The 26,312-nt window shown below is 36.7% G+C and overlaps 1 protein-coding gene across 9 annotated transcripts in view; it reads left to right on the forward strand.

Moving 5' to 3' along the window:
* Positions 1 to 26,312, forward strand: part of MLLT10 (myeloid/lymphoid or mixed-lineage leukemia (trithorax homolog, Drosophila); translocated to, 10) — a 136,954-nt gene that overhangs the window by 101,462 nt on the left and 9,180 nt on the right. For all 9 annotated transcript variants that reach the window (XR_775181.1, XR_775157.1, XR_775159.1 and 6 more), the window contains 6 exons: positions 10,645 to 10,762; positions 12,053 to 12,125; positions 16,663 to 16,817; positions 18,695 to 18,883; positions 19,287 to 19,375; positions 19,501 to 19,862. Coding sequence is in view for 6 of the 9 variants with exons in the window: in XM_010579967.1 (XP_010578269.1) it covers positions 10,645 to 10,762; positions 12,053 to 12,125; positions 16,663 to 16,817; positions 18,695 to 18,883; positions 19,287 to 19,375; positions 19,501 to 19,862 (986 nt within the window). In the remaining 3 variants the exon portion in view is untranslated. The remainder of the gene's footprint in view (positions 1 to 10,644; positions 10,763 to 12,052; positions 12,126 to 16,662; positions 16,818 to 18,694; positions 18,884 to 19,286; positions 19,376 to 19,500; positions 19,863 to 26,312) is intronic.

The following is a 26,312-nucleotide window of genomic DNA, read 5'->3' on the forward strand; positions in this document are numbered from 1 at the left end:
CGGTTGCAATTCTAAGTGAAATAAGTTTGCTCTAATCACTTCCATTATCCCTTCTGAAGTTCATTTGGCTTTACTCCCCTTAGGAGCAGTAGAAAAACATTCAGGGTTTTCTTTAGCATTCATATAGTGGTGGTTATCCTCCTTTGTCTGATCCAGCTTTTAGAGGGAGATAAGGCTTGTTTTTTTTCCAATAGATTTGGAATTATTTGTTAAAAATAGAGGAATGTGAAAGCTCAAGAATCATGAGATCTTTTCAGATTCTGAGCATAGGGCACATGTTCTTTCAGATACTTCTGTCCTGTGGTTTTTATTGTCTCACTTTCTAAATTAGCCTAGTCCCTAATTTTGGATCTCTGTAGTCCCTTGCTCTTTCGTCCACATCACTAGTTTACACTGGTTTTGGTTTCCTGTTTTAGTGGTTTTTTTTTTTCCTCATAGTTTAAGTCTGCTCATCGTTTTGCATGCTATCAAGGGAACTTTCTCCTCCTTTTTCTTTTCTATTCTGGCACTCATGGGAAAGTAAGTGAAAATACAGGAAAAAGGAACTCTACTCTGAGTTCTTGTCCTTACAACAGAGAAGTTAGGAGCAGTTTTAGGAGCAATCTTATTTATACCTTCCAAAACAGGGGTGGAATTATGAGGGAATTTAAAGGTGCTTCTTCAACAAGTAGTCTTTGCTGAAAATTCAAGTTGAGAGGGTTTTTTTGCAAGTCTTCAGAAGGGGGATTTGGGCATTTTCATAGGACAGTAAAATGCACATACCTGATTGATATTGCTGCTGTGTTTGCAGTTGTAGCCTAAAATTATGGATGTCTATTCTCAAATTCAGTATGGCCAAGGAAGATCCTCCTCCATCCACTTCTGTTTCCCAGTCTTGCTCAGAGAAACATAACGTTTCCTGCTTTTTTCTTTTTAAATTAAATGTTCATCTCAAAGTAAACGTGAGGAAGGGAGGAGTTTCAGGTTAAGCATCTGAAGTTTGATAGAGCTGGGCAGGTGAAAGTGTAAGTCCATTTAAGGGGATTTCTGGCCATCGTCTCTGGCAGGTATATTAACTGTCAGTGTTTAATGAACTTTTCTTTGGGGAGTAGAATGAATACATGAAAAAAGACAAATTGCCCTCAGTTCTGGGACATTGGGATGTGACGGATGTGACAATCTCAGACTTCAAGTAACCTGCAGTAGATGGTTCACTGCTTAAGTGAGCTTCCTGCTTCTCTCCCAAAGGTACACATCACAACTATGTGTAATGGCTGAAGTTAAGAACTTAGTGTAATACTCTTGCAGACACCTTTGGATCAGAACATCTTAAGACTTAAAACTAGAGACTTTGAAATGATCTCAACAAACTTACTTAAGCAATAATCCTTTCTTGCAGTGCAAACAAACTTATCCTAATTATGGTAAATTACATTAGACATGTAATCAGAGGTGATTTCCATAACTTCGGAAGGCCCTTATGCTCTGTTGTATGTTTTTTCAGGCCACTTCCTGAAGTCTGTTTCTTAATATAGAAATAGTTGAGATGTTAAATGGCAGAACAGCTCTTATGAAGTCCAGAGTGCAGATAGTATAGATTTCTGCTGCTTATCTGCAAAGCTATAATGCGTGGGTGCCTTGTGGTAAAACCTGTCACCCCTTAGAAATCAGTCATTTATACAAAGCATAGACAGTGCTTATGACAACATGTTAATGTATTGCTAAATTTCTCCAAAATATGCTTTCTCTGGTGATCATGACATCAGGTCATACCAGTCTTTTCCTTTTGCCAATACTAATTCATTTGATGTAATCTAGAGTTAAGTGATCTTTCGTGCAGATAAACAGTAAGTTTTGTAACTTCTATTAGTTCATTTTTTAAAGTACAATTTATACATTGCCATACAGTGTGTGGTGTGTTGTTTGTTTGTTTGTTTCTTTTTTGAGATCCAACATAAAAGTACCAGGTTTTACAAATTTTGGGTCAGTTTGGTTGTATTTTCTGCATTTGTCTTTCTAAAGGTGATTTTTATTACGTTTAATATGAGTGGTAATTAAAAAGAGAGTGGTAAAACATCTGGAGATCATGATACTGCATGGTTTAAGCAGCATGCTTCCAGGAAAAGGAAATCATATCTTTACTGCAGTACTAGAGTTCTCTAATCAATAGAAATGGTGGATACATTAAAACCAATTAACATTTTCTGTGACTATCAAAACACCTCTTGATGATAAGATCTCTCAAAAGAGGTTCCCACTCACAGGGTCAAAGGTAAAATATCAAAATGGATCACAGACTGTTTGGATGCTGAAATTACTCTGATCTCCTTATCTCACAACTTAAGAAAAAGATATATAAAAGGAAAAGTCAGCACATCCAGAACAAAAAGAAATCACTCTTAATAGAATATGTTGCTCATCCTTGGGACTCATTGCCACAGGAAGTTGCCAGCAATGGTAGATTTAGAAAGTGTGCTAAATGCATCCCTCAGTATGTTGTAGACAGAGAGGGGTTCGGTATGGTGGTGTAAGATGTCAGTGTAAAATAGTGACTTTCCTTCCAAAACCACTAAATGGTATTTCTGTCACAGCCATTTAAATTTAAGAGTCTTGCAAAATTAAAAATAGAAAAGAACCATGCTAGTAAAGGTTTTTCCATCTAAGTTTTCTTTTTTTGTCACTTAAAAGCTGTTTTAATTCCTTGTTACTTCTAGGCAAAATGGGTAAAAATCTAATTTTCTTCTCATTCCATGTAACTGAGGATTTTTGGGGTGGGGGTGGAGGAGAGTAGCAAGGAGGAAGAATTTACAGCCAGGGGGAAAATTCCTTCTAACATGTGACTCAACTAGAAGAACAAAGGAATCATAGTTGCAAGTAATCTAGTATTTAGCCCAATTAAAATCTTTACTTTTTGTATTTTCCTCTTGCTTCAGTAAGATTGTCTTCATATGGACTTATGCAATATACTGGTAGTCTGAAAGGCAGTTGCATGATTTTGCTCAGTGCTGCATGCTGAGACAACTGCATCAATGTTTCGGTCTAGCAATAAATGTTTTCTGCCTTCAAGCTGAAGCTTATTTAGCTTGGCTTATCTGGTGCTGCTGTAGCAACCATCAGTCTCCAGGCAACTGAGGCACATTGACCTCTTCATTGAACTGAGTGTAGCACTACTTCAGTTTAGCTGCCTGAGACAATAGTAATGGTGTTGAATGTGAAAAACGTGAAATTTTCTAGTCTGTATGCAATGGAAAGAATAAATAAAAATATTTAGATGAAACCAAAATGTTTAGGTTTGACTTGAAAAAGATTTCAAGTTTACGTGGTATATGCTTTGTTACAAGCTGCAAAGTTCATTGCTGAGGTGATGTCCTTATAGGCCTTGTATAAGATGTTGAGAATCTTGCAAGCATTTTTACACAGCAGTAATTCTGCTACTGTAGGTGTTTGTTTCATCACTTAAATAGCAAAGACCATTGAGGTTTATTTAGAAAGTTAAAATGTCAATGTTTGTGAATAGTGGCTGATTCTTTATTATTACTGTTTTTGAAATTATAGATGATCTTGAAAGTAGTTACTTTCCTCTCAGATCCATTATTTGCCATATTATGAGCGTCTGGCTTTCTTTGGAATACTCAGGTGAAGAAAATAGATTACTATATGGGTATACTGGGTTTGTTTTCTAATCAAGTAATTCTTTCTGCTGGTCAATATGAGATTGAAATTGTGACTCCTGATATATAGGTTAATGTTCTTAAGGAAAACAGATTCTTGGGTAAGATATTGCTTCCATTGTCTATGTAGAGCACATACAGGTTAAGTGCTATGGAGACAGAGGTAGATGGAAAGGATGGAGGAACAAACTTGAGGTAAAAGGGATTTGTGTCAAAATGATAGCTCTGCTTTCAGTTAGGTTTGTGGGGGAGGTGGAAGAATCCCAGGGTCTTATTTCTGTAAAGCCTCCTTTTAAAAAACAAACAAAACAAAACAAAAACCCAAACACAAAACCAATGAAACAAAAAAGGTCTCTTAATGATGTAGCATTCTAGTAAGCCTTTGTACAAGTCTCGTTTTTGTGTCTAGTTTATAAATAAATAGATTTTAATTGGTTAAAATTTTATATGCTATTGAGCTTAGTTAACATGGAAGAGATGAGTAAACTGGTAAGTACAGTTGAGGTTATAGCTTTTTCACATGATTGGAAGACAGGCCTTCTACCCATGTGGTTTTTAATGACTTGATGTGCCCTTGTTGTACACTGGGCAGAGGTATAAATTAGTTTCTGTAGGTGTGCCATTAATTTTTCATTTTGCCTTTCAAATCCCACTGTGTTTCCCAGTTGCATTCATTCATGCCCTTCTTGGAAAATATTTGAGTGCTGCTGTTTGAAGGTTAGATGGTTTCATTTTATTGAAGGATTTATTTGTACATTTAATCAAAACAATTGATTCTCAAAGACAGTATTTGATTATTTGCTTGTTCATAAGCAAGAGTCTTCATTACTGCTTGAAGTTCAAAGTATTTCTTTTTGCTAGTAACATAAAAAGTACTAATGATATGAATAACGTATCCATAGGATGATTTTACATGTCACGCATACAGTTTTCCTGACAGATTTTAATTATAATAATGTGTACATTTGTAATTAATGCTCTTGATTGAAAAGTTGCTTTTTTATTCTAAGATATCACAAACCCTTTCTTCTGATTTCATTTTAACTTTTCCAGCCTCCTAATTAAGCTTTTCAGTTAATTCTTTTATTTCAGCCAGTTAATGAAAACATTTATTGTAAAATTGCACCTTGATTATATGTTTTTAAAAAAAACCCAAACTTTAAGGACTTCAGAGTGCTTGGATGGTAATGCTGGTAGTATGGGATGGGTTATCTTTTCAATCCCACTATTGCTTTCATAGAATGAATGAGTAAAAGTGGGTATTTGGGGTTGATGCCCATTGATGATATATGTATGATAGCAGGTGACGTGAGGTTAGCTGTAAAAAGTACACTTTCCGTTTTCAGTCATCAATAGTGCTGTAGGCTGTTTTAGTAAAGAAGTTGATATAGATAGTTTGCTTGAAAATTAATTATGTTCAGCTTGTAACTATGAAAGCTAAAAAAAAATTAAAAAGGTGTAAATGAAAGTATGGGTTTAGTTAAAATATATAAATAGTGTTTATCGTGCTGCATTTTAATATTATTTTGCATTGTACTAGTTGTTCTGAAAAGTTATATGATGGTTTTCAGAAGAAATGTGGAAACAGCATTTTATTAAGGATTTTTTGTGTTGTCCTCAATTCCATCTGTATTTCTTGGTATATAGGAAAATAAACAGGAACTTGGAAATTTTTTTCATTGGAAACAAGATCTAGATAAGATTTCAAAGCAAATTCCGTATTTGTGGTGAAAATATTCAAGCGTTGTGTTGCAGCAAGTCATGCATGAAAAGCTGTTGATGTGGCAGAACTTCCTCTTGGACTTCCTAGAAATTTGGTTGTATTGCTGCAGTTAACCGCAGTCTGACCACCCTTCTGTGGGTGTGTATTGCCATCCCAGATGAACAGCTAACAGAATTCAGAGAAGGCAAGCGATGATGTGTAGCAGTGGTTCCCCCACATCTCCTAAATGAAGTTAAAGATGGTACCAGAAGTTCTGAAAGAATAAAAGGAAGCAATAGCACATTCTTCCCATTGCATTGAATACCCAAGAAAAGCCAACTGTTAGATGCTCCCCGTAGCTTAACTGGCCTTAAAAATTCTAGGGATAAAAATCACTTTTCTTTATTAGTCGAAGTTAAGCTAGGAAACGTAAGGCCAGGTTGCTTTTGCTGCTATCACTTGATAGGCAGCTCTTTTTACTTCTCAAGAAAAGCAGTTAATTTATATGTATGTATATTATCGACTTTTTATTATTATTATGTACATAGCATTAAGAAGTTTGAATATCTAAGCTCATTTAATTGCAATGCAGGTTTTAATTTTTATGTTATTTTCAATAGTACATTGTTCAAATAAACGTTGGTTGCCATTGACCAAATTATATCAGCTTAAAGTGACTTCTAGATGAAGTAAGCTGATGTTAATATTTGGTCTAGTGCTTGAATTACCTTCTATATTTCACGAAGCTAGACAATTGCATGGAAAGCATTAGTAACACCTCAGAAGTGTAGCAGAATAGCTCACAGAAAATTTACCTTTAAAATTCACCTGCATCAAATTTTTTTTATACTGTTTTCAGTAGTAGTTGGCCATAGGAAGTAGCTGTTGATACATAGTGCTCTTGATTTCTTTACTTCATGTTAATAGGAGCAAGGGGTAGTTTTACGCTTTATATCACAGCACCATGCTGTGATGAAGAACCTAGTGTGGTAAATGGTATGACCCCAACCACATTAATATGGTACTCAAAGGGATATAGAGAGTGCAGGAGCAATAAAATGTTTTTATTTTAAACAAGAAATAAAAATTACCTTTGAAATTATTGTTGACAAATAGATAATGGCTGAAGTAGGTAATTAGGTGATCTATCACTAACTGTAAAGCATTGTAATATAAAGCCAAAGCTACAATATAGCAATGACTCTTTCTATAGCGGAGGGGGAAAGGGATGTTGATTGGATATAAACTGATTAAGAAGCTGTCTTGGAATTGGTTGTTCCAGCCATCCTTGTTGTCCTATCATGAAAGGTGGAGAGTTCAGTAATGGTTTAACTACAATTAAATCCCTCCCCTTTCTTTATGGAAACTCAACTGTAGGCATTTCAGCATTAGCCTAAACAATGATTTTGAATATGTTAAGCCCCTAACAATTAGGGAGCAGTTTGGGGCATTGAATAATGTGGAATGATGCAATTGAACCTGACAGCTTCAACAGTCAGCCTACTCATGGGACCTGAAAGTTGTTCACACTTGGTTTCATCTCTCATCACACGCTGAGTATTAAAACCTTACTGGTGTGGAGCTGAGACAGAAATGAGGCCTGTTATCAGAAAATATTTCATAGCATAAAACTTGAAAGGAACAGGGGAATAGGCATGCTCAAAGGGTCTGAAATTTTTGAGACCTAATCTAATTGCATACAGCTACGTATTGTCTCATTTTTCTCCCCTTTGGTTTTTTTTGCTTAAAGAACATGTAACTTTTGAAATGAAGTAACTGTTTTCCCCTGGAAATTTAAGTAAATGTCCAGTTATGAATGCAAATAGTTGTCAACTTGGGAAACTTTGTAGTCATACTGTTACAGTAAAATACCATTTTGGAGTGATGCAAACAAATATAAAACTGTTTTATATATTTCAGAGAATATTTATACATATGAGTTAAATTTAGTTAACTTGCAAGCTTTGTTCTTTAATTAGAAGAATGTACTTGTACTTTCTTTCTTGCTGTAGAGGAAGTGTTTTTAAGCATCAATCAAATACCAATCATTTATTCTTATTGCACTCGGGCATTCCATGAATTACAGTGTATCTTCCTTCTGTGCTGCTCTGCTGCTTATTGCTTTACTGATTTATTGAACATGCCATAAATGAAAGCAGTGTATTACATACCTCTAGATGGGCTTAAATCCTTCTGCTAAAATCTTTTCAGGAAAATTTGCAGCCTTTTCAAAATAAATACTTAGCAGTCTCTTTATTTTATTAGTTCATACATTTTGATTGTGTTTTGTGTTGACTGAATAGAACCAGTTGAAATAAAGAATACTACAGCTTTAAAAGTTCTGCATTTTAGAACGTTTCAGTCCTGTGACCTTAATATGTATTGACAGGATGATTGTGCATTTTTAATAAATGCTTGCTACAGCTTGTTTCGACTGTGAGTGAAACATGAAGCTCCTATTTCACCATTAAATAATGTAGCACTCCTCCACCTCCTCTACTTTCCTGTCAGATGAAGTTGTTGCATACATAATAAAGCTTCACAAATCATTATTCTTGTCATTTTACATTGCCATTTAAAAAAAGTATTTTAAAAGTTTTTTTATTTACCTGCAGCTTACTTGAACGTAATGTTCCGTTTTTCCTTTGAGAGTTGCATAGGATACATGATGGCACTATAACTTGTAGTTCCAACTTGTTGTAGGACACCTTTACTATTATTTTAAAGTATGAACAGGGGTTAAGTTTAGGGTGAGCCACCACTTGTGAAAAAACTCAAGTTCTTAGATATTGTTTAAATCGTGCTAAGTCTTTTGATCTATCAATCCACTTAGCAAACATTGTTTAATTCCCTTGATGTCTTTTGTTTTGTGATGTGATGGTTACTCAACAGACTTTAGCAACTCCTTTCAAGGTACTTAGATGCTTTTAGAAAGTTCTTAAAGCTATTTGGGCATGTTTCAGTCAAATAAACATGAATTCTCCTTGCTGATTATAGCTGCCCTGCCATCATAAATTAATATATAGTTGCTATTGCACAGTTTTAAGCAGCCTTGCAGTGAATTACATGGAGCAACAATAAGCATAGCAGCTTCTGTGTAAGACAAGAGCAGTACACCTACTAGAATTAAGAGAAATCTTTTATAGAAATATTCTAAAACTAAACAGAAATAAGACCTGGTGTTTGCAGTTAAAAAAAAAAAAGCACAAACTATATTAGTAGAATTCATAACCTCAACCAATTTATTTAAATATATAGAGATTTTTATATTGCTAGTCTTATCTCTTAGATACGGAAGCAAATAATGGTTGAATCTTGTAATATTCCACTCTGTAAAGTTTCTTTGGTGAAAGGATTTGTCAAAAACTACATTGTTTTTGAAGTTTGTTTTGGTTTTGAGAGGAAAACAGCTGAAGGTTGCTAGTGAATTATAATAGTTGAGTTGGAATCATGCCATAGGTGTTTATTAAGGAAAACAGCAAGAACTTTGCAATATTGCTGCCTTTGTCAATAAGTGTCACGGTACTAATATGTATTGTATTTCTGGAAACTTGTTATACCTGGGTAGGTAGAAATGCCTGCATTATTTTTAAGACTTACAACTAATTCAGATTAATTCTACTGAAGACTTGTGGTTCTTAAAAAAAAAAAAAAAAGTAGTAACAGGCAGATTTGAAGTGAAACTGTGGTTCCATGTCTAGCAATCTTGCACATACCTTTAAACTGAAAAGTGAAAAAAACCTGGTCATTGTTAAGTAATTACTTGTGGCTTTTTCTAACTTTGTGACAGTAGAAGAATGTAAGTATCAGGCACAATTTCTCACCAGTATATAGTAAACAAAGCATCATTGAAAACAGTTGTGTGAATTCATAAAAGTCTATTCATCAAGTTTAATATGTTGGCTGAAAGCCAGAACTTAATGGTAGTGTGTGATTCTTTCCAGAGACATAGTTTATACTCTGTAATATTTTGCTGTAATAACCAGTATGTTTTCCCTGTCTCTTGTGTGCAGTTATACATGTCAAAATGTCCCACAAATTGAGTTTCTTACTATTCACCTTCTTTTTTCCTTTTTCAAAAAAAGTTTCCTTTGTAAATGTTGTTTACATTTTCTTAAAAGATTCGTTTTAAAACCAGTGATCATACAGGTTGTGTATCTTTGATATCCCCCCCACCCCACAATCTTTTCTTTGTTCTGAAATAATTTTTTTATCAGGTAGGAAAATGCCTTTTTAATAAGCAGCCATGCCTTTTTTCTTTGATTGCCCATCTCTGCAACTCAGCATTTGACACAAATCTTTTCTTCGAAAGGGAAAAAACATAAGCAGCCAAGGAAGAAGGTATTTTTATTGCGTTGGATTATGCAAGATTTTGGCCAGCCTCCTTAGCTTCATCTGTTTAAGGGTTCATTTTCGCTTGTTTGGCACAAGTCCCAGCAGAGACCTTCAGAATTGTGGTTAGCAACATGAATGAACACAAACTTTGGGAGCTCTTCAATAAGTAGAGCTGGCCAACTGCCAAAAATACAGTTCCTTATATGGGGTCAGGGCAAAGCTGTGATTCGGTGAGCCCCCTATTGTATAGAAAACATACTTGTAATGGCTGTTTGCGTTCTTTAAAATAAAAACAAAACAAAACAAAAAAACACCAGGCTTCCAAGTCTATCAAAATAGGAAGTAACAAAATAGTGTGCAGGTTTTACTAATGACGGAGTCGAGCAAAGGAAATATGGCTCTGTGTAGTTAAACTATAGAGCTGAAAGTTGGACCTTTTGACCTCCACAGCCGGCTTGTGATGTAAGGAACCCAAGCATTTGTGAGACATCTGTTGTCTACCTGCCCTTATTTTGTAAATGGTTTAATAAGATTAAATAATTAGTAGGATAACCACATGGTCGCCATGCTACTAAGTCCTAGCATTGAGTGCATACTTCAGGATTGCAAGGAAGTCTCCCCATCCTGCTACACTGTGGTTGTTTTAAAATGCAATTTAGGTATTTTTAATATTTGCTGCAGTAATTTTTTTATTTGATGGTTTTAAAAATAACAGTTCTTGCCAATGACACTTGAAACACACTTTAAATCCTGATATATTCTCAAAGTACTGCAATTCTATTCCTGTACTTACAAATGGAAAATAATATTTTTTTTCTTTTACATACATTCAGTTTTTTAAAAAGATTCAACTTAAAAAAATTAGTAATTGTGCACAAAGAAGGCTTCTTTAAAATACATTTAGCATTTCTCCCCCCTTTTTTAAAAAGGATTCAAGTTTTAATTGTTTTCTTGCAGGCAAACACCCTACCTGGATCTTCTCTCAGTCTGCCTCCATCCCACATGTACGGCAATAGGCTGAATCCAAATTCAGCAATGGCAGCACTTATAGCTCAGTCTGAAAACAGCCAAGCAGGTAAGCTTCCCGCTGCTGGTGACAAACGCAGAACTTCACAGACTTAAGTATTTTTAAAAAGATTGTTAAATTTTATTTTTGAACTCTGCTCAGCATTTGGTAAATTCTCAGTGGTCCTGCAGAACAGCACGGGTTTTCTTCCTTTTTTTTTAGTGTCTGAAATGTAAATGTTTAAGCAGAGCCATCAGCAGGCAGGAATGCAACAATGTCTCCTGTGACTTCTGTGATTGATGTGTTCAGTTCGGGGCTCTTTGCAACGAGAGTAACACAGCTCTGGGTTTTGTCGTGAATAGTTTAAACCTTTATTTGCATAATTCATGAAATTGCATTACATACAACTTCGTGTGAAAGCGATCCTGTTAGAGAACTTCTGCAGCATTTAATAATCTTGTGAATATTTACCGATTGGCATTTTGTACCATTGGCTCTCCTCTACAGTTTTAATGAGCCGCTGGCTTTGCTTTGTTTCATTCCCTCCGTAAGGATTTGTTGACATGTCGTAGTAGTCATGCCTGTTTGGGGGAAGGGAATGAGTTTAGCAGTTTACCAAGAATGGATCAGTCATGTCTTTGCCCTCCAAGAGGTCGGAGGTCACTTGACTCAGAATAGGGGGAGGGCAACCTTGAAGGGGGCAGATAGGGTTATTTTATTGAGAGGCCATAGGGAAAATAACCCTTTTGAGTCCTTCCAAGCAAAACGTTTTCGTATATTTAATGAGGCCTTTTTTGTTTGTTTTACTACCTTTTTAGCAAGGGACTTTCCTATGCTTCTGCTTATAAATAGGAATTAGTGAATTATACGCTTTCATAAAGTTTTCAGTAAATTTGCAGAATAATGTGTGCTTGTTAGATGGCAGCAGTACGTTTAATATGTTACATGTTTTATGAGTTGTTTTGGGATGCAAAGTGTTAAAAAAATACAGAGCATCAGGATTTGCTGTGATAAGCATACAGATTAGCTGTCCACAGCTGTGATTCATTACTTTCACCGTACAAATTAAAAGTGGCTGAGGGGAGGGTACTGCAAATGCAAACCACGCTTCTGTGCTGTAAAACTGAAAGGAATGAAAGAAGTGAACATAATCCATGGCCTGGTACAGCCTCAGAAATGTGTAAGGACAACACCTTACATGCTACAGTTCAGCAGTCTTAAACTAGTTACGTATTCACTCTTCAGCAGTAACTACAGATAAAAGTTGAGATTTAAGGTATTTTAAAAATACCTACATCAGTTTTAAAACTCTTATCTAAGGAGAGGCGATTTATCAGCTGTGAAATATTTACACTGCAGATCAAGATCTCGGAGATAATAGCCGCAGCCTTGTTGGCAGAGGAGGTTCACCCAGAGGAAGTCTCTCACCACGGTAAGCATTATTTACATTGGAGAGTGCAGGCAGAGGAAATGTTTTAAGATTTGGAAACTTCACTGTCTTTTTTACTAGTAATACATAAGTGGTTTAAAAGCCTATATATATATGTAGTATGGATATGGAGATAGATATATATGGATATATCCATCTAAAAGAATCCCTAATATGTCCAGATAGCTAAAAATGTGCTGAAATTTACTTTTGTGTCAGCTGAAATTAGGTTTACAAATGAAGGACTTAAGAAATGGAGACTTGCTTTAGAGGGATTTATCTATCATTTAATCAACGTGTACTAATTATCTCCTCAGATTTGTTACCACAATCATATTTTTAGTCATAGTTGCAAAAATTTCAACATCCCATAGACTTAAAGACTACAGCAATTACAGGAGTAAGATGGTCTGAGAAGTTAAATATCAGTAAAAATTTCAAACAAATATTTTTTTCCCTTTCCCTCACCACTTCAAAAACATGCAACAAATCTCTGTTGAAAAAAAAGTACTTTTTTTTTGTTCTGCTGCAGTTCATCTCTAGTACAGAAGTTTGACGTAAGAATTCCGCTGGAATTGTATCACGCTATTTTGTTTTAAACAATACTCACTGTTAAAATTTCAATATTGAGTTTTAAATACTTAGTAATATTTTCTGTGTATTTTAAGTCAATCTTTTTTTTAAAGGGCTTTATTTTCCATACTGGATCCCATATGAATTAGATTTTATAGTGTCATTACTCCTATTTTGTTACTTAGGGACTAACCATGGGGATTTTATCTTGAAAAGGATTTTAGGATAGCTAAAAAATGGTAGTTACACAGATACAGCATCGTAACAATGAATTTGATTGTTACAGCATGTGTTTATTACAGTAATTTATAATAAATGTCTCCAAATTAGATAATTTAATGTACATGCCTGGTGTTGTTGATCTTGTATTACATTCCTTAATTAATCAAAAGTCTTCTTGTCGAATGGGGTAAGAATATCCATTATAATACTTAGGAGTTATTACCTAGTCATGAACTGGCTGTTAAGCTTTCCAATACGTGCTGCTTCTGAAACAATAAATAGAGAATTTACAAATTAGTTTAGACTGCTTTCTCAGTATAAATATATATATTTACATTAGCGTATAAGTCTTTATATAAATAAGGAGTATGTCTGTATATATACAGACAAGTAAGTTAGGAGAATTTTGCAAAGGGAGATGCTCAACAATTAGGAAGTTCCAGAACTTTTGATTAGATATTAAGTAGTCCTCTTATGCATACATGTTGTCGTAGTTACAAGTTTTAGTGCCTTCTCAGTTAATATGCAAAGGCATGGTCTTTGAACAATTTGCAGTAGGCCATAGTTTTGTTCAGGCTGTCTCTAGGTAGAATATTTGGGAAGCTAACTTCTTAAATAAGTTGCTTCTATGGAGTGTATATTCAGGGTACTTACAACACGGTTGAATTTCAGCTGGTTTTGATGGGGATGGCAAAGGAGAACTGAGTGATAGAACGGGCACCTCAGTCCACAATTGCAGAGCTTCCTTCAGCGTATGGAAGCTGTAGCACTTTGCAAAGAGCAGATAGCTTTTGTTTGGCAGCAGAGTTGTTCAAAAACAAGCCAAAAAAGGTGGGGGGAGGGAGAAGGAGAAATTACCGCTGTAGTTCCAGGATTGAAAGAGGGAAAAACTTAGTCTGAAATACCTAGCATGGAAAAAATTCAGAAAACTTGCCCATTCAATTAAGTTCAGTAGTCAGCAGATTTCACCCCTGGTTTGTGCGATAAGAAAGATCACATGTATGTCGAAGTTTCTAAAATGTGTAGATAACTCCCCACCTTCCCCAGTTAAATAAATAAGTAACTCTGATTACTTAAAATAAGGCTTTTAGAGAACAAAAAGCTAACTTCAAAAATCTGCTCTCTGAAAACTTTGCAACTCTGAATGCTACCTGCTTTATCTATTAAAATTATTTTTCTGCAAGTTCTGACTCCATTCCCTTTGAAGCTTATGAGATACATAAATAACACACTTCTCCGAAAGAACCATGTAATTTTCAAATAGTTGCTTAAAATAAAAACACTTGCAGAAACAATTGTTTGCTGTTGATGATGCAGCCAATTGCAGCTCTTCAGAGAAGACATGTGTGTCTTATGAGCTGTATGGTCATTTCAAATTCATATGGTTGTATCTTTGTACCCCTATATAGCCAAAGTGTTTGATGTTTAAGCTGTCATATTTAAAATTTTAATATATATGAGAAATATGAATATACCAGGTTGTATGTGAGCTGTTTCTGTTCTGCAAAGCAATTGCTGCTTTTCCCAAGGTAGCACTTAAACTTTTTTTACCCCGTACTTAATCTTGGATTTAAAAATGTGTTACATAATACCTGTGTTGAAATACATATCTAAAAGCAGTATTGCTTATAGTTAATACTGTAAGAGTATGAATAACTGTACCCCAAAGTTAAACAAAAAACAGTTGCAAAAGTAAGCAAGGTATAAAACATGAAACAAGGGATTCCCATCTCAGTGATGGCATCAGAGCTGCGCATACAGCACACTTCTAATCCTGTTGGAAACTATGATCAAATACTATTTGGAATAAGGATTCAACCCTAGTATGCAGGAACCGTATCATGTCTAATGGATGAGGTAGGGGTTCAGCTGGAAGACAATGGATTGACTAATGTTGTGATACACGGAAATCTAGATTTTTTTTTTTTTTTTTTTCTCCTTCTGTACAGGCTTCTAGTGAAGGACTGCAGAGGTTATATAGTCATGTGTTGCTTTCTTTCTACCTTTGTGAAATTGATAGGAAACAGTCCTAAGCCCAGCAAGAATTTTGTTGGTGATTTATAATTCAAATGGCACAATCTGTTAGAGTAGTGTTATGCACCCTTCAGAAGCATGCATACAGAGAAAGAAGTTGCTGTGGGGGTCGTGTGGTGGTTTGCTGTATTTGTTTTCTGGTTTTGGTTTTGTTTGGGGTTTTTTTTTTCCGTTTTGCTTTGGGGTTTTTTTTGCTGTTGTTTTTTAAAGTGGCTTGTTTGCGTGGAGTGTAGTACATCTGTTCAGAATGTTTCCACATAAACCTTCCTTCTCATCACTTGAGCACATCATGTAAATAACTAGTTTTAAGGCTGGTTTTGCCATGTCTGTGCTGAACTGTTAAGCGCTGTTGGTTGTCATCTCTTGTCAAAAAACACTACCTTGGTTACCCATTCATCAGGGCTTTTTGTTTTAACAAGTGTTTTTTCTTCTTTTATTCTGTATGCAAAAGAGGAATTATTTATAAATACTTACAGAGCTCTTAAGTCACCTACTTAAAACCTTTTCTCGTAAAAATCGCTTTGCTCTGGTGCCTACAAAATGCTTGACAGTCGTTAGGTAGCTAATGTGCTGTGACCACTGCTTATTACACTAATCATAATTAACACAGTGATTTCCTGAGCTCTATATGTTGTCCTGTACTGGGACTATGGTGGTCTTGTTGGTAAGTTTGCACTGCATGTAGAACAGTACGGCTGTGATCCTCTGATGGCACCAATAGTTATTACTTGCAGTAATAACTAATATATAAGAACCTGAATCTAAGCTCACTGGAGTTGATTTAAAAAAACAGCACAACAACAAAACAAACAAAAGCACTATCCAGCTTTTAGTGGGCTTTGGTGTTTGTCCTGTACGAGCAATGTGACCATGCATACATGAAGCCAGAATACCGTGTCAGAAATACACTGAGCATCTGGTTTTGTTCACAGGTTAAATTTTGCCCCATCCAGTGCAAAAGAAGCCTTCTCATAGGACCTGCGGGGTAGCCAGCTTTCTCAGTGGCTGTGTGCTGAATATTTAATTTTCTCCAGAATGAGAAAAGACATGTGGCAAAGGGATTATTCTTTGAACTATGTGTGATCATGAGTAAAAAAGGAAGTATATTAAGTGTGCACAGGACAGAGAAGAGGATAAGTTCAACTTTCATTGCGTCCCTTGTGAAATAATATTTTCACATAGTCGCTCAAAAATCTGATTTTACATGATTCTTTTTAGAACAAGTTAGGCAGTGGAATTATATATGGCCTTTCTGTGTGGAAGTACCATTACTTTGCTGATTTTAATAAATTGTTTTTATTTTCTCAGTTTTCTCTGGGAAAGTTTTGAAGACTTCCTCCTCCCCGCCCCCAAGACAGTTGCTCTATGTATCTATATACAGTTGCTTCCTGCTGTAGAAGTATGTGTTGTATAATTTAATACAATGCTGTTTGTTAGTCTGTATGTGCTTTCTCAGTATAAATTAACATGCTATGAAATACTACATCTTTCTTTTATTAAAGCCTTGGCAGTGAGAACCAGGGTTTCTTAGTGATTTTGATGAATTAACTTAGTCTTGGAAATGTAAGATATGTAGATGCTAAGGCCTTATATAAGGTAAGAAACTTCAACAGCCTTTTACTAATATATAATATATATTATGTAATATATATTAATATATAATTTCTTTCCATCCTTTTCTTTAAACAATGAATTGCAATATTTTCAACAGATCCCCTGTAAGCAGCTTGCAGATTCGCTATGATCAATCAGGGAACAGTTGTGGGGAAAATTTGCCCCCAGTAGCAGCCAGCATAGAACAGCTTCTGGAGAGGCAATGGAGTGAAGGACAACAGTTTTTGTTAGAGCAAGGCACCCCTAGTGACAGTAAGTACTCACATTCTGTTTATTACTGCTTTTGTTAACTGTGTTGTTCAGAACTGCCATTCAGTAATTGTCCAAGAATTTAAAAAAAACTTATTTTCTGCTGTGAATAGAAATATAACTGTAGTGTATAATTGTAACATAGTTCCTAATGCAGCACATGGCTTCAGTAGATTACAAAGAGTTCTCTATAATTATCTACATTTTTATGGATGGGGAAATTGTGTCATGCAAGAGGAAGTGACTTGTAGATCCAGCTGGTTGGTTGCAGAGCTTGGAAATGAATTCTGGACTCTTAGATCCACTACTGTAAATAGTATAGCACAGTTCCCCAGTTTGCTTTATATTGTGTGATATAAATTGGCATAATAATTTTTAATCGTTACATTTTTCATTTTTTAAAATATAAACTGCCTACTTCTGTTGCTGTTTTAAAAAAATACTTAAAATGTTAGGCAGGTGTCCTACTGGGCTTTCATAGGTTTATTATGTTCTGTGTTTCTCATGAAATTCTCAAAGCAAGCAAATAATTATTTTCTCAAGTTAGGTTTAATAGAGTGGAATAGTCCAAGAATGAATACATTAAAAGCATAAGTGATAAGTAGGTCACTTGGATCTCCATATTCAACAATATATCAGTATCAAAGACAATGATTGAATACGTTTAAAAACCATTTTTTTTAATACCAGGTTAGGGTTTGTGTTATATTTTACTGAACATATTCTTCTCGTTGGTAGTGTAAAGTGGTATCTAGTTGGTATTTTTATGAATGGTATCCTGACAAAAATGCTAATTGTGAGGAAATTCATGCAGGGATAATCCTTTAAACATGATAGCTGGAGGACAGGTTTAGCTAAGTCTTATTGCATCTCATTTGGGCTCACTGAGGGTTCCTTTGTATGTACTTGAAGAGGAGGGATAAAAGCTAAATCCTTGGGAAATGACCAGATGTGCCTATGCCAGTAGACTTATGTCTGTAGTAGGCCCAGAGGTCATGTTAAACAAATACAATTTAGAATTAAAAAAAAAATGGCTATCCCTGTGGCTTTACAGTCACACTCTAGTACTAGTTGGGAAATCCAAGTTCTGAAACCAAATCGGAGTTTGAGAAAACTGTGCTTAGTAAAAATCAGGTTAGTACAGAAGATGATGCCCTTTTTCTGCAAAAAAAGGGGTGGTAACTGCAGTGCTCACACAGTGCTCCCTGCTGGGTGATTTGTAGATCGCCGCTCAAAGCAAATGAGAGCTCCTGCTCGCAGCAAGGTGTGTCGTTATAACTTCACGTTGGATGACATTTTTTTCATTGTTTCTGTAAGTTTATGATTCACTGCACAAGGCCTTAAAGCAGAAAACCTCCCTTTTCACAAACTTGTGAATGTTGTTGGTTGGCTGTATTGTTAGTTGAATGCATATTTGTCAACCTTTTTCTGTTTTGATAATGTTTAAAATTTCTAATACTGCAGCTGAAATGGATTTTTTTTTTTCCCCCCCAACTATGCAATGAACCTGTGCTGCTAAAATAATACTATTTTTATATTCTGGTTTGGGGATAAGTTATCATGTACTGCTGTTTCCTTAAAATTAATGTCAGCCCTAATCATGTAGCTTCATCTGTATTTAAGCCAGGGTGTAGATGTATTACAAAATCTCTATCACACGCTATGTACTTTTTTCTGCACTTTAAATTACACAAAATGATCCTAAACCTTTCCACTTAAAGTCAAATTTCTGTAATGTATTTCTCAGTAATAATTTTATTTATATTTTTACATATGACTTAATGCTAGTCTCAAACTGTAGCACAGAAATAAAAAAATTGAAGATGTTATTCATTCTTTAAATGTGGTTATGAGAGATAACATATGCATTTTTACCTTAGTTTTAGGAATGCTTAAATCATTACACCAACTTCAGGTTGAAAATAGGCGGTTAGAAGAACAGATAAAGAATCTAACAGCTAAGAAGGAGCGGCTTCAGCTACTCAATGCACAGCTTTCGGTGCCCTTTCCAACAATAACTTCAAATCCTAGCCCTTCTCATCAAGTACATGCCTTTCCAGTACAAGCAGGTAAGTAGAGGAGAGTATTAAAGTGTCAAAGTAATTCGAACATGTATTTATATGAAATATCTATTTCATCCACATATGCCATTGATGGGAGATGTATATACATGTAGGATGAATATCGACTAAGTATTTGTTGATGTGTTTAAATGTTTAAAAGTCAATTGGAAGATTTATATGAGACATTACTACTTGTTCCAGTGCAGTTTCTTTTTTACTTCAGTCTGGAGCACATCTGTTTGAATCTGTTGATTCACCAAGTGGTTAATATTTTACTATTCAGCAATGATTTTAAGGTTGACTTTACATTTTCTGTGTTTACCTTTGACATTAAAGTAATTATTCTGAATCTTTTTACATGTTACAGAAATTTAACCACTGTGTGTTTTTTTTGAAATAATTACTTTAGCACCTAGCACTGATTCCTTGAACAGCAGTAAAAGCCCTCATCTGGGAAACAGTTTTTTACCAGACAATTCTCTTCCTGTATTAAATCAGGTAATTTTTATTTGTTTCTTCTAAACTTAAACTTGTTACAAGTTAACTCCTCATAGTCCTTGCATTGTGCTGTTAGGTGAAATTTTATGCAGCTGAGGGGGTTTTGTTGTTTGTTTTTACACCAGGAGATAACCTCCAGCGGACAAAGCACCAGCAGTTCATCAGCTCTTTCCACTCCACCACCTGCTGGGCAGAGTCCAGCTCAGCAAGGCTCAGGAGTCACAGGAGTTCAACAGGTCAATGGTGTGACAGTGGGGGCACTAGCTAGTGGTATGCAGACTGTAACCTCCACCATTCCTGCAGTGCCTGGTGTGGGTGGAATAATTGGAGCACTGCCAGCCAGCCAGCTGGCAATCAATGGAATTGTAGGGGCTTTAAATGGGGTAATTCAGACCCCAGCAACAATATCGCAGAACCCTTCTCCTCTCACTCATGCAACTGTGCCACCCAATGCAACGCATCCTCTGCCAACCACGTTAAATAACAGGTAAGAATTTGCTGATTTTATGTTTTTCCTGGTAGTGCCTGCTGTTCTTTAGTTGAGCTATATTTTTAAACCGTCTTATTCAAAAGGTACTGTTTCTTCCTTAGCCTGTAATTGCCAAACTAGGTTCTGCTCCTGATCTGTGAATGAAAGTAAGAAAGCATTTAATGGAAGCACAAATAGTTAAGTTAAAGAAGACATGTTTTCTGTTTAGTTTTTGCGAATCCTAGTGTCCATTTATTCCTGTTTTTTTAATCAAGTCACATTCCCAAACAAATGTAATTATGTAAATGTGCTTCAGCTCTTTTTTTAGTTCAGAAAACAATATTCTTTGTCCTGCCAATTGTTCTTTCAGGATTAAAGGAGCACTGGAAAAGCTACCATTTGTTGCAGTAAGAAGGGGGGAGGGGGAGAAGGAGAACAGTATATGGTCATGTAATTAAAGGTGTAATAGGCATAACTAACCAAAGTAGTAATACAGTTGCATGGTGTTTTCAGTTCTCTGCATCTGACTCCAAAGACAACAAAATTAGTTTTTCAAGTGGTGTTCCTAAGGATTTTTTTTTTTTTTTTTTTTTTCATTAAATGCATCAAAAGATCCATGCTTGAGTATTTGTAACAGCCCTTCCCCAAAACCAGGCATCCTCAGCAGCATAAACTGCTGCTGCTTGAGCTGCAAGGCAAATGGGTAACAAAAGGAGACAGCTGCTTTCCAGGGAGGGGAATGGACTGCTTGGTCTGGAAGTATTTTGGGATGGAGCAGAGCCTGGGCTAAGTCATTCTCCCTGCTCCCCTTCCCCCCACCCCTTGTATTGTCCTCGCTTAGGAAGGAGAACTACAGTTCTATGTAGAAAGAAATGCCTGCAAATAGGGAGTGGATTACTTGTCTTTAAGTAGAGTTTATTTTTGGAGATTATGGTGGATTACCCACCAAAAAAGGCATATGTGATTGGAATGATGCAAGGGATCCCTAGTTTTGTAGCTTCTTTTTCCAGTTTCTTTCCTTGCTGTTCGTTTGGCAGCTCCTGAATATTTGTGTACCATATCATTCTGTGGTATTGCTTCAATAGGCTCATAAAACCCGATACTTTCAAGTGTATCCTGTTGTTTTCATGTGCTATTATACTTTTATGGAGGAGGTTATATTTTTTCATATTTTATATCATATATGAAAATAAAATATCACAGGTTAAACAAAAGACATTTCGTTAATGGAAAGTTTTCTTCTCTGAGTATCAGAGGTTTGCTGAAAACACGAAATGTGAAGAAAAGTGAGAAACACTAGACAAAATCAATAATATTAACCAGTTGTATAATGCGTTCCACTTTCAGGTAATGCCAAAATATACTGGTCGTGTTGCTGTTTTCTCATATGATTTTGTTAATACACAGATTATTTATTTCTGACTCTTTATATTGCAGAAGTTTTTTTTTGTTGGTGTTTTTTTTTTTTTTTATTAGCCATCAGAACTGCTATAACTCTTGAGTGTGTAGCCTATTAGTAAGCTATTCCAGTTCACACAGAATACTGCAACTAGTATCCTGTTCATAAGCCCTCATTCTGACTTTTAGCATAGTCTGGAATACTCCAATGATTCCCAGTTTTCTGCTACAACAAGCTTATGAGGCACAACTCTGCCAACATTTCCATTTCTCTATTTCTGTTTTTTTCTGCACTGCTCCATCGATAACAGTAATTTAAAATTAATGTTTATATTAAATTTTAAAGTGCACTTTTCATGCAATTCTCTGCTTTATTGAGCTCATCCAGATGATTTGCTGGGCCCCCTTCCTTTTGAGGTGTTTCACAATTGCCCCCATTTTCTGTGAGTTTTCAGTATTTCTAATTGTGTATTTAGAGGAAAAAAGTTCAGGCCGAGAAAGCACTAATGCTAATCAGTGCTAATGTTTTAGTAATGACACATACATTCCTCATTACTGTTTCTTCCATTACGCTTCAGTGAAAAATATGAAAAAACTTCTGTTACTGGAACTAAGTTGTGAAGAGGCTCTGGGATGACTTTGAATGAAGGGGGGAAAAAAAAAGTATTTTCTACTGGTTGAGATTATTGGTTCTAAAACTGTATGGAACACTGTTTATTCCTGCTACTCTTAGTTCAATGCTGTTTCAGTGGCAACTAGCTGACTATTTCTTTAATGTTAAATGCCTCTAGGTATTGGTAACAAGCACAGGCAGGCATGGAGGTTTGCTGTCATGCTATTGTGAGCTCTCTGAACCTGCTTAGATTGTATGGTGGTGATCAAGTTTGGAGGTGGTTTAAATCATTATTCACAAGACAATGGAAAGCCACATGAGAACTGAGCCCTACTTTCTAACTTTTGTGTGTTGTTCTGTAATTAAAAGACTTCCCAGATGTTCCTGTAAGTTGCTACTTACAGTAACTTCCCAAGCTTCAGAATCTGTTCGGACAGTTTCATTTGAAAAATAGCTAGATTATTCACCAATACATGAAGACTTCTTTATGCATATTGTCCTTATTCCTGTGAGCTCTTTAACTGTGGGACATAGGGAGGTGAGAAAACACTGATTTGCACATTGCTGTTTGGGGGAGTTTCAAATTGTAGGTAAAAGAGCCTGCATTCATTCGGCAGAGAAAAATAGTTGATCCTTTTCTGGGAAAAAGATGGCTTAATACAGATTGCTAGCAACCGGGAGATTAAGTGATTTGAGGAAAAAGATAGGATTGTTTCTTTACATTCTCGCAACCAGAGAAGACTGTAGGATGGAGAGTTTCAGACTGATCATATACCTTTTAATGAGAAGCTAAAAAGGATTAAATTTACATTCTAAGCTGATCTGGTTTAGAGAAAGCTCTGTGGTGAAATCCAGAGAACTGCCTCTTCTGGGAAGCTCAGGAGCTGCAGCATTTTGTCTTCTGCAGTTAGGTTTTGTTTCTAGACACTTAGATCTCAGCTGCTGGCTGAGGGTATTTTCGTTCAAGTGCCAATGCAGAGCAAGAGGGAAGGCAGAGCAGATAAAGAGAAAGGAGAACAGCAGCAGAAAAAAGAAGTGCAAAGGTAAAACATGACATAGGAGAAAAGAAAGAATGGGGTAAAAGAATGAAAAAACAGTGGAGAAGATTCATTCCAGTATAGAAGAATACAGAAAAAGTAAGGTAAAGAGAAGAAGGAAATAATGGTAATATTAGTCAAACTGAAGGTACTTATTTTTTGCAGTTATTACAAATATTTTTGATACAATTGAATTTAAAGCTGTTTTAAGGAATTTCAATTAATAGATGAGTGTCATCATTTGAAAGTCAAACACATGCGCAGTTCTAGCTTATGTTAGGCCTGAGTTTTGCTGTTGTAGCTCAGGAGGAAAAACTAAGAGTTTCCTTGGATAGGTGAAGTGTCATCTCTGCTTTCATCAACAATCAAACAAATATTGCTAGCAGTTATTGGGGAATAAACAGAGCGGTGTTATCCATTTTGTGTTCTGCCACATTAAATCTTTGGTGTGTACGTACCTGGAATATTATGTGCAGTTCTGATTATGCAGTTTCAGAAAAGGATATAATACAAGGGAAAAAACAGCACAGCAAGAATAATCAGACGCAAAATGGCTTGCACAGGACAAGGGTCAGTAGAATTGACTTTTTGGCTAAGGACAAAGACCATTGACGAGGTTTGCGGACCAGGAGAGTAGCAGAAGTGATAGTAATGAATGTTGTGAAGTAGATGATGGGAAATCATAGAATCATTTAGGTTGGAAAAGTCCTTTAAGATCATCAAGTCCAACCGTACACCTAACACTGCCAAGTCCACCACTAAACCATGTTCCTAAGCACCATGTCTACACGTCTTTTAAACACCTCCAGGGATGGTGACTCCACCACTTCCCTGGGCAGCCTGTTCCAATGCTTGACAACCCTTTCGGTGAAGAAATTTTTCCTAATATCCAATCTAAACCTCCCCTGGCAAAACTTGGTCATTTCCTCTTGTCCTATCGCTTGTTACTTGGGAGAAGAGACCCACGCCCACCTTGCTACAACCTCCTTTCAGGTAGCTGTAGAGAGTGATAAGGTCTCCCCTCAGCCTCCTTTCCTCCAGACTAAAGGACCCCAGTTCCCTCAGCTGCTCCTCAGAGGACTTGTGCTCCAGGCCCCTCACCAGCTTCGTTGCTCCTCTTTGGACACACTCCAGCACCTCAATGTCTTTCCTGTGGTGAGGGGCCCAAAACTGAACACAGGATTTGAGGTGCTGCCTCACCAGTGCCGAGTACAGGGGAATGATCACTTCCCTAGTCCTGCTGGCCACACCATTTCTGATACAAGCCAGGATGCTATTGGCCAGTTTTTTGCCTAGCGAAGTGTCCGCCTGTCCAAGCCATGAGCAGCCAGTTTCTCCAGGAGAATGCTGTAGGAAATGGTGTCAAAGGCTTTACTGAAGTCCAGGTGAACAACATCCACAGCTTTTCCCTCATCCACTAAGCAGGTCACCTTGTCATAGAAGGAGATCAAGTTGGTCAAGCAGGACCTGCCTTTCATAAACCCATGCTGACTGGGCCCAATCACCTGGTTGTCCTATACGTGCCATGTGATGGCACTCAGGATGATCTGCTCTATGACCTTCCCCAGCACCGAGCTCAGACTGACAGGCCTGTAGTTCCCCAGAGCCTTCTTCTGGCCCTTCTTGTAGATGGATGTCACATTTGCTGACCTCCAGTCAAGAGGGACCTCCCCGGTTAGCCACGACTGCTGATAAATGATGAAAAATGGCTTGGTGAGCACTTCCATCGGCTGCCTCAGTACCCTTGGTGGATCCCATGTGGCCCCATAAACATAGTTTTCCCATTCCCTATAGGAGCTAATAAGTGTAGCCCAGCACGTGTTTCACATAGCATTGAGGCTGTCAAATGAAGTATGAAACAAAGTTTGCGTTGCTTGCCCTGTCCCAGCAGTAGAGAATGGTGATGATATGGGTATTTTCATACTGGCTGGTTGATACAAACTAAATGTCAAAGTGATCACAGAGCCGGACTACAATATGCAAATACTATGTCCTAAAGAGCTAAATGATTGTAGCCTAACTGTGTGGATTTGTGGCTGATTTAAGTTAATTTAATTCCTTACTACCAATCACACCTGGCAATCCTGTCATCTTGTTGGTCATTGTATGCACACCTTCTTGCTGGTACTAGTGCTTGTGAATTCACACAATAACCTCGTCTACATTAATAGATAATCTTTCATTGTGTTTTGTATTGGCTTAGGTTTCAGCTCAGTTCCCATGAGATGCAGCTCATTGTGCAAGACCTAGAGCAAGGGGAGGGGACAGAAAGGTACAGCTGAAAGGGAAATACTTAACCTTTCAATAGCAGGGTAAACCTATCATGAAACTACACAATAATTGAATGGGTGTTTTAAACTAGTAAAAGCTAACACTAGTACCGAAAGAATAAATCCAGTTGTCTTCCTGGTCTTCTGTTCCAAACCCACCCTTGTTCATGCTGTTGTTCTTGCAGTGAACTGGCATAGTTGAAGAAACCCTTTATTTTCAGACCAGTTGTCAGCTGGAACAGTTCCCTGCCTGTTGTGGTTTAGCCCCAGCCAGCAGCTAAGCACCATGCAGCCGTTCACTCACTCTCCCCCACCCAGGGGGATGGGGGAGAGAATTAGGGAAAAAAAAGTAAAACTCGTGCATTGAGATAAGAACAGTTTACTAGGACAGAAAGGAAGAAAATAATAATAACAATAATAAAATGACAATAATAATAAAAAAATTGGAATATACAAAACAAGTGATGCACGATGCAATTGCTCACCACTTGCCGCCTGATGCCCAGTTCCCAAGCAGGGATCCCTCCCAAGCCAACTCCCCCCAGTTTATATACTGGGGGCATGCTTATATACAGTTTATATACTGGGCATGACGTAACATACCTCTCTGGCCAGTTTGGGTCCTGGCTGTGTCCCCTCCCAACTTCTTGTGCCCCTCCAACCTTCTCGCTGGCTGGGCATGAGAAGCTGAAAAATCCTTCACTTAGCCTAAACACTACTTAGCAACAACTGAAACCATCAGTGTGTTATCAACAATATTCTCATACTGAACCCAAAACATAACACCATACCAGCTACTAGAAAGAAAATCAACTCTATCCCAGCTGAAACCAGGACACTGCCCAATTTCCTAAATAGCTGCAGAAAATTCTATGTAGGCATGAAAAGAGGGACTGGGAGCTAAGTAGTAGGCAAGTGCAGAGGCAGCCTCCTTCATTCCGTGGCAGCATCAGTTGGCCCACTTCAAGGCTGAATGTGTTTGCTAAATTACAGACAAGGTATAGACAAAAGTGATAAGATTTGAATATAGCAAAAGATGAGAATTAGAAGGAAAACAAGACAAAGTAAATGCTAATGAACAAAATACTAAAGGTTGGCAAGAGCTGTCTTATATTATAAAATGTGGCCTTTCTGTATAAAGTATTTGAAA

Source organism: Haliaeetus leucocephalus, unplaced genomic scaffold (assembly GCF_000737465.1).
Source record: "Haliaeetus leucocephalus isolate CR32 unplaced genomic scaffold, Haliaeetus_leucocephalus-4.0 Scaffold0, whole genome shotgun sequence".
NCBI lineage: Eukaryota > Metazoa > Chordata > Aves > Accipitriformes > Accipitridae > Haliaeetus > Haliaeetus leucocephalus.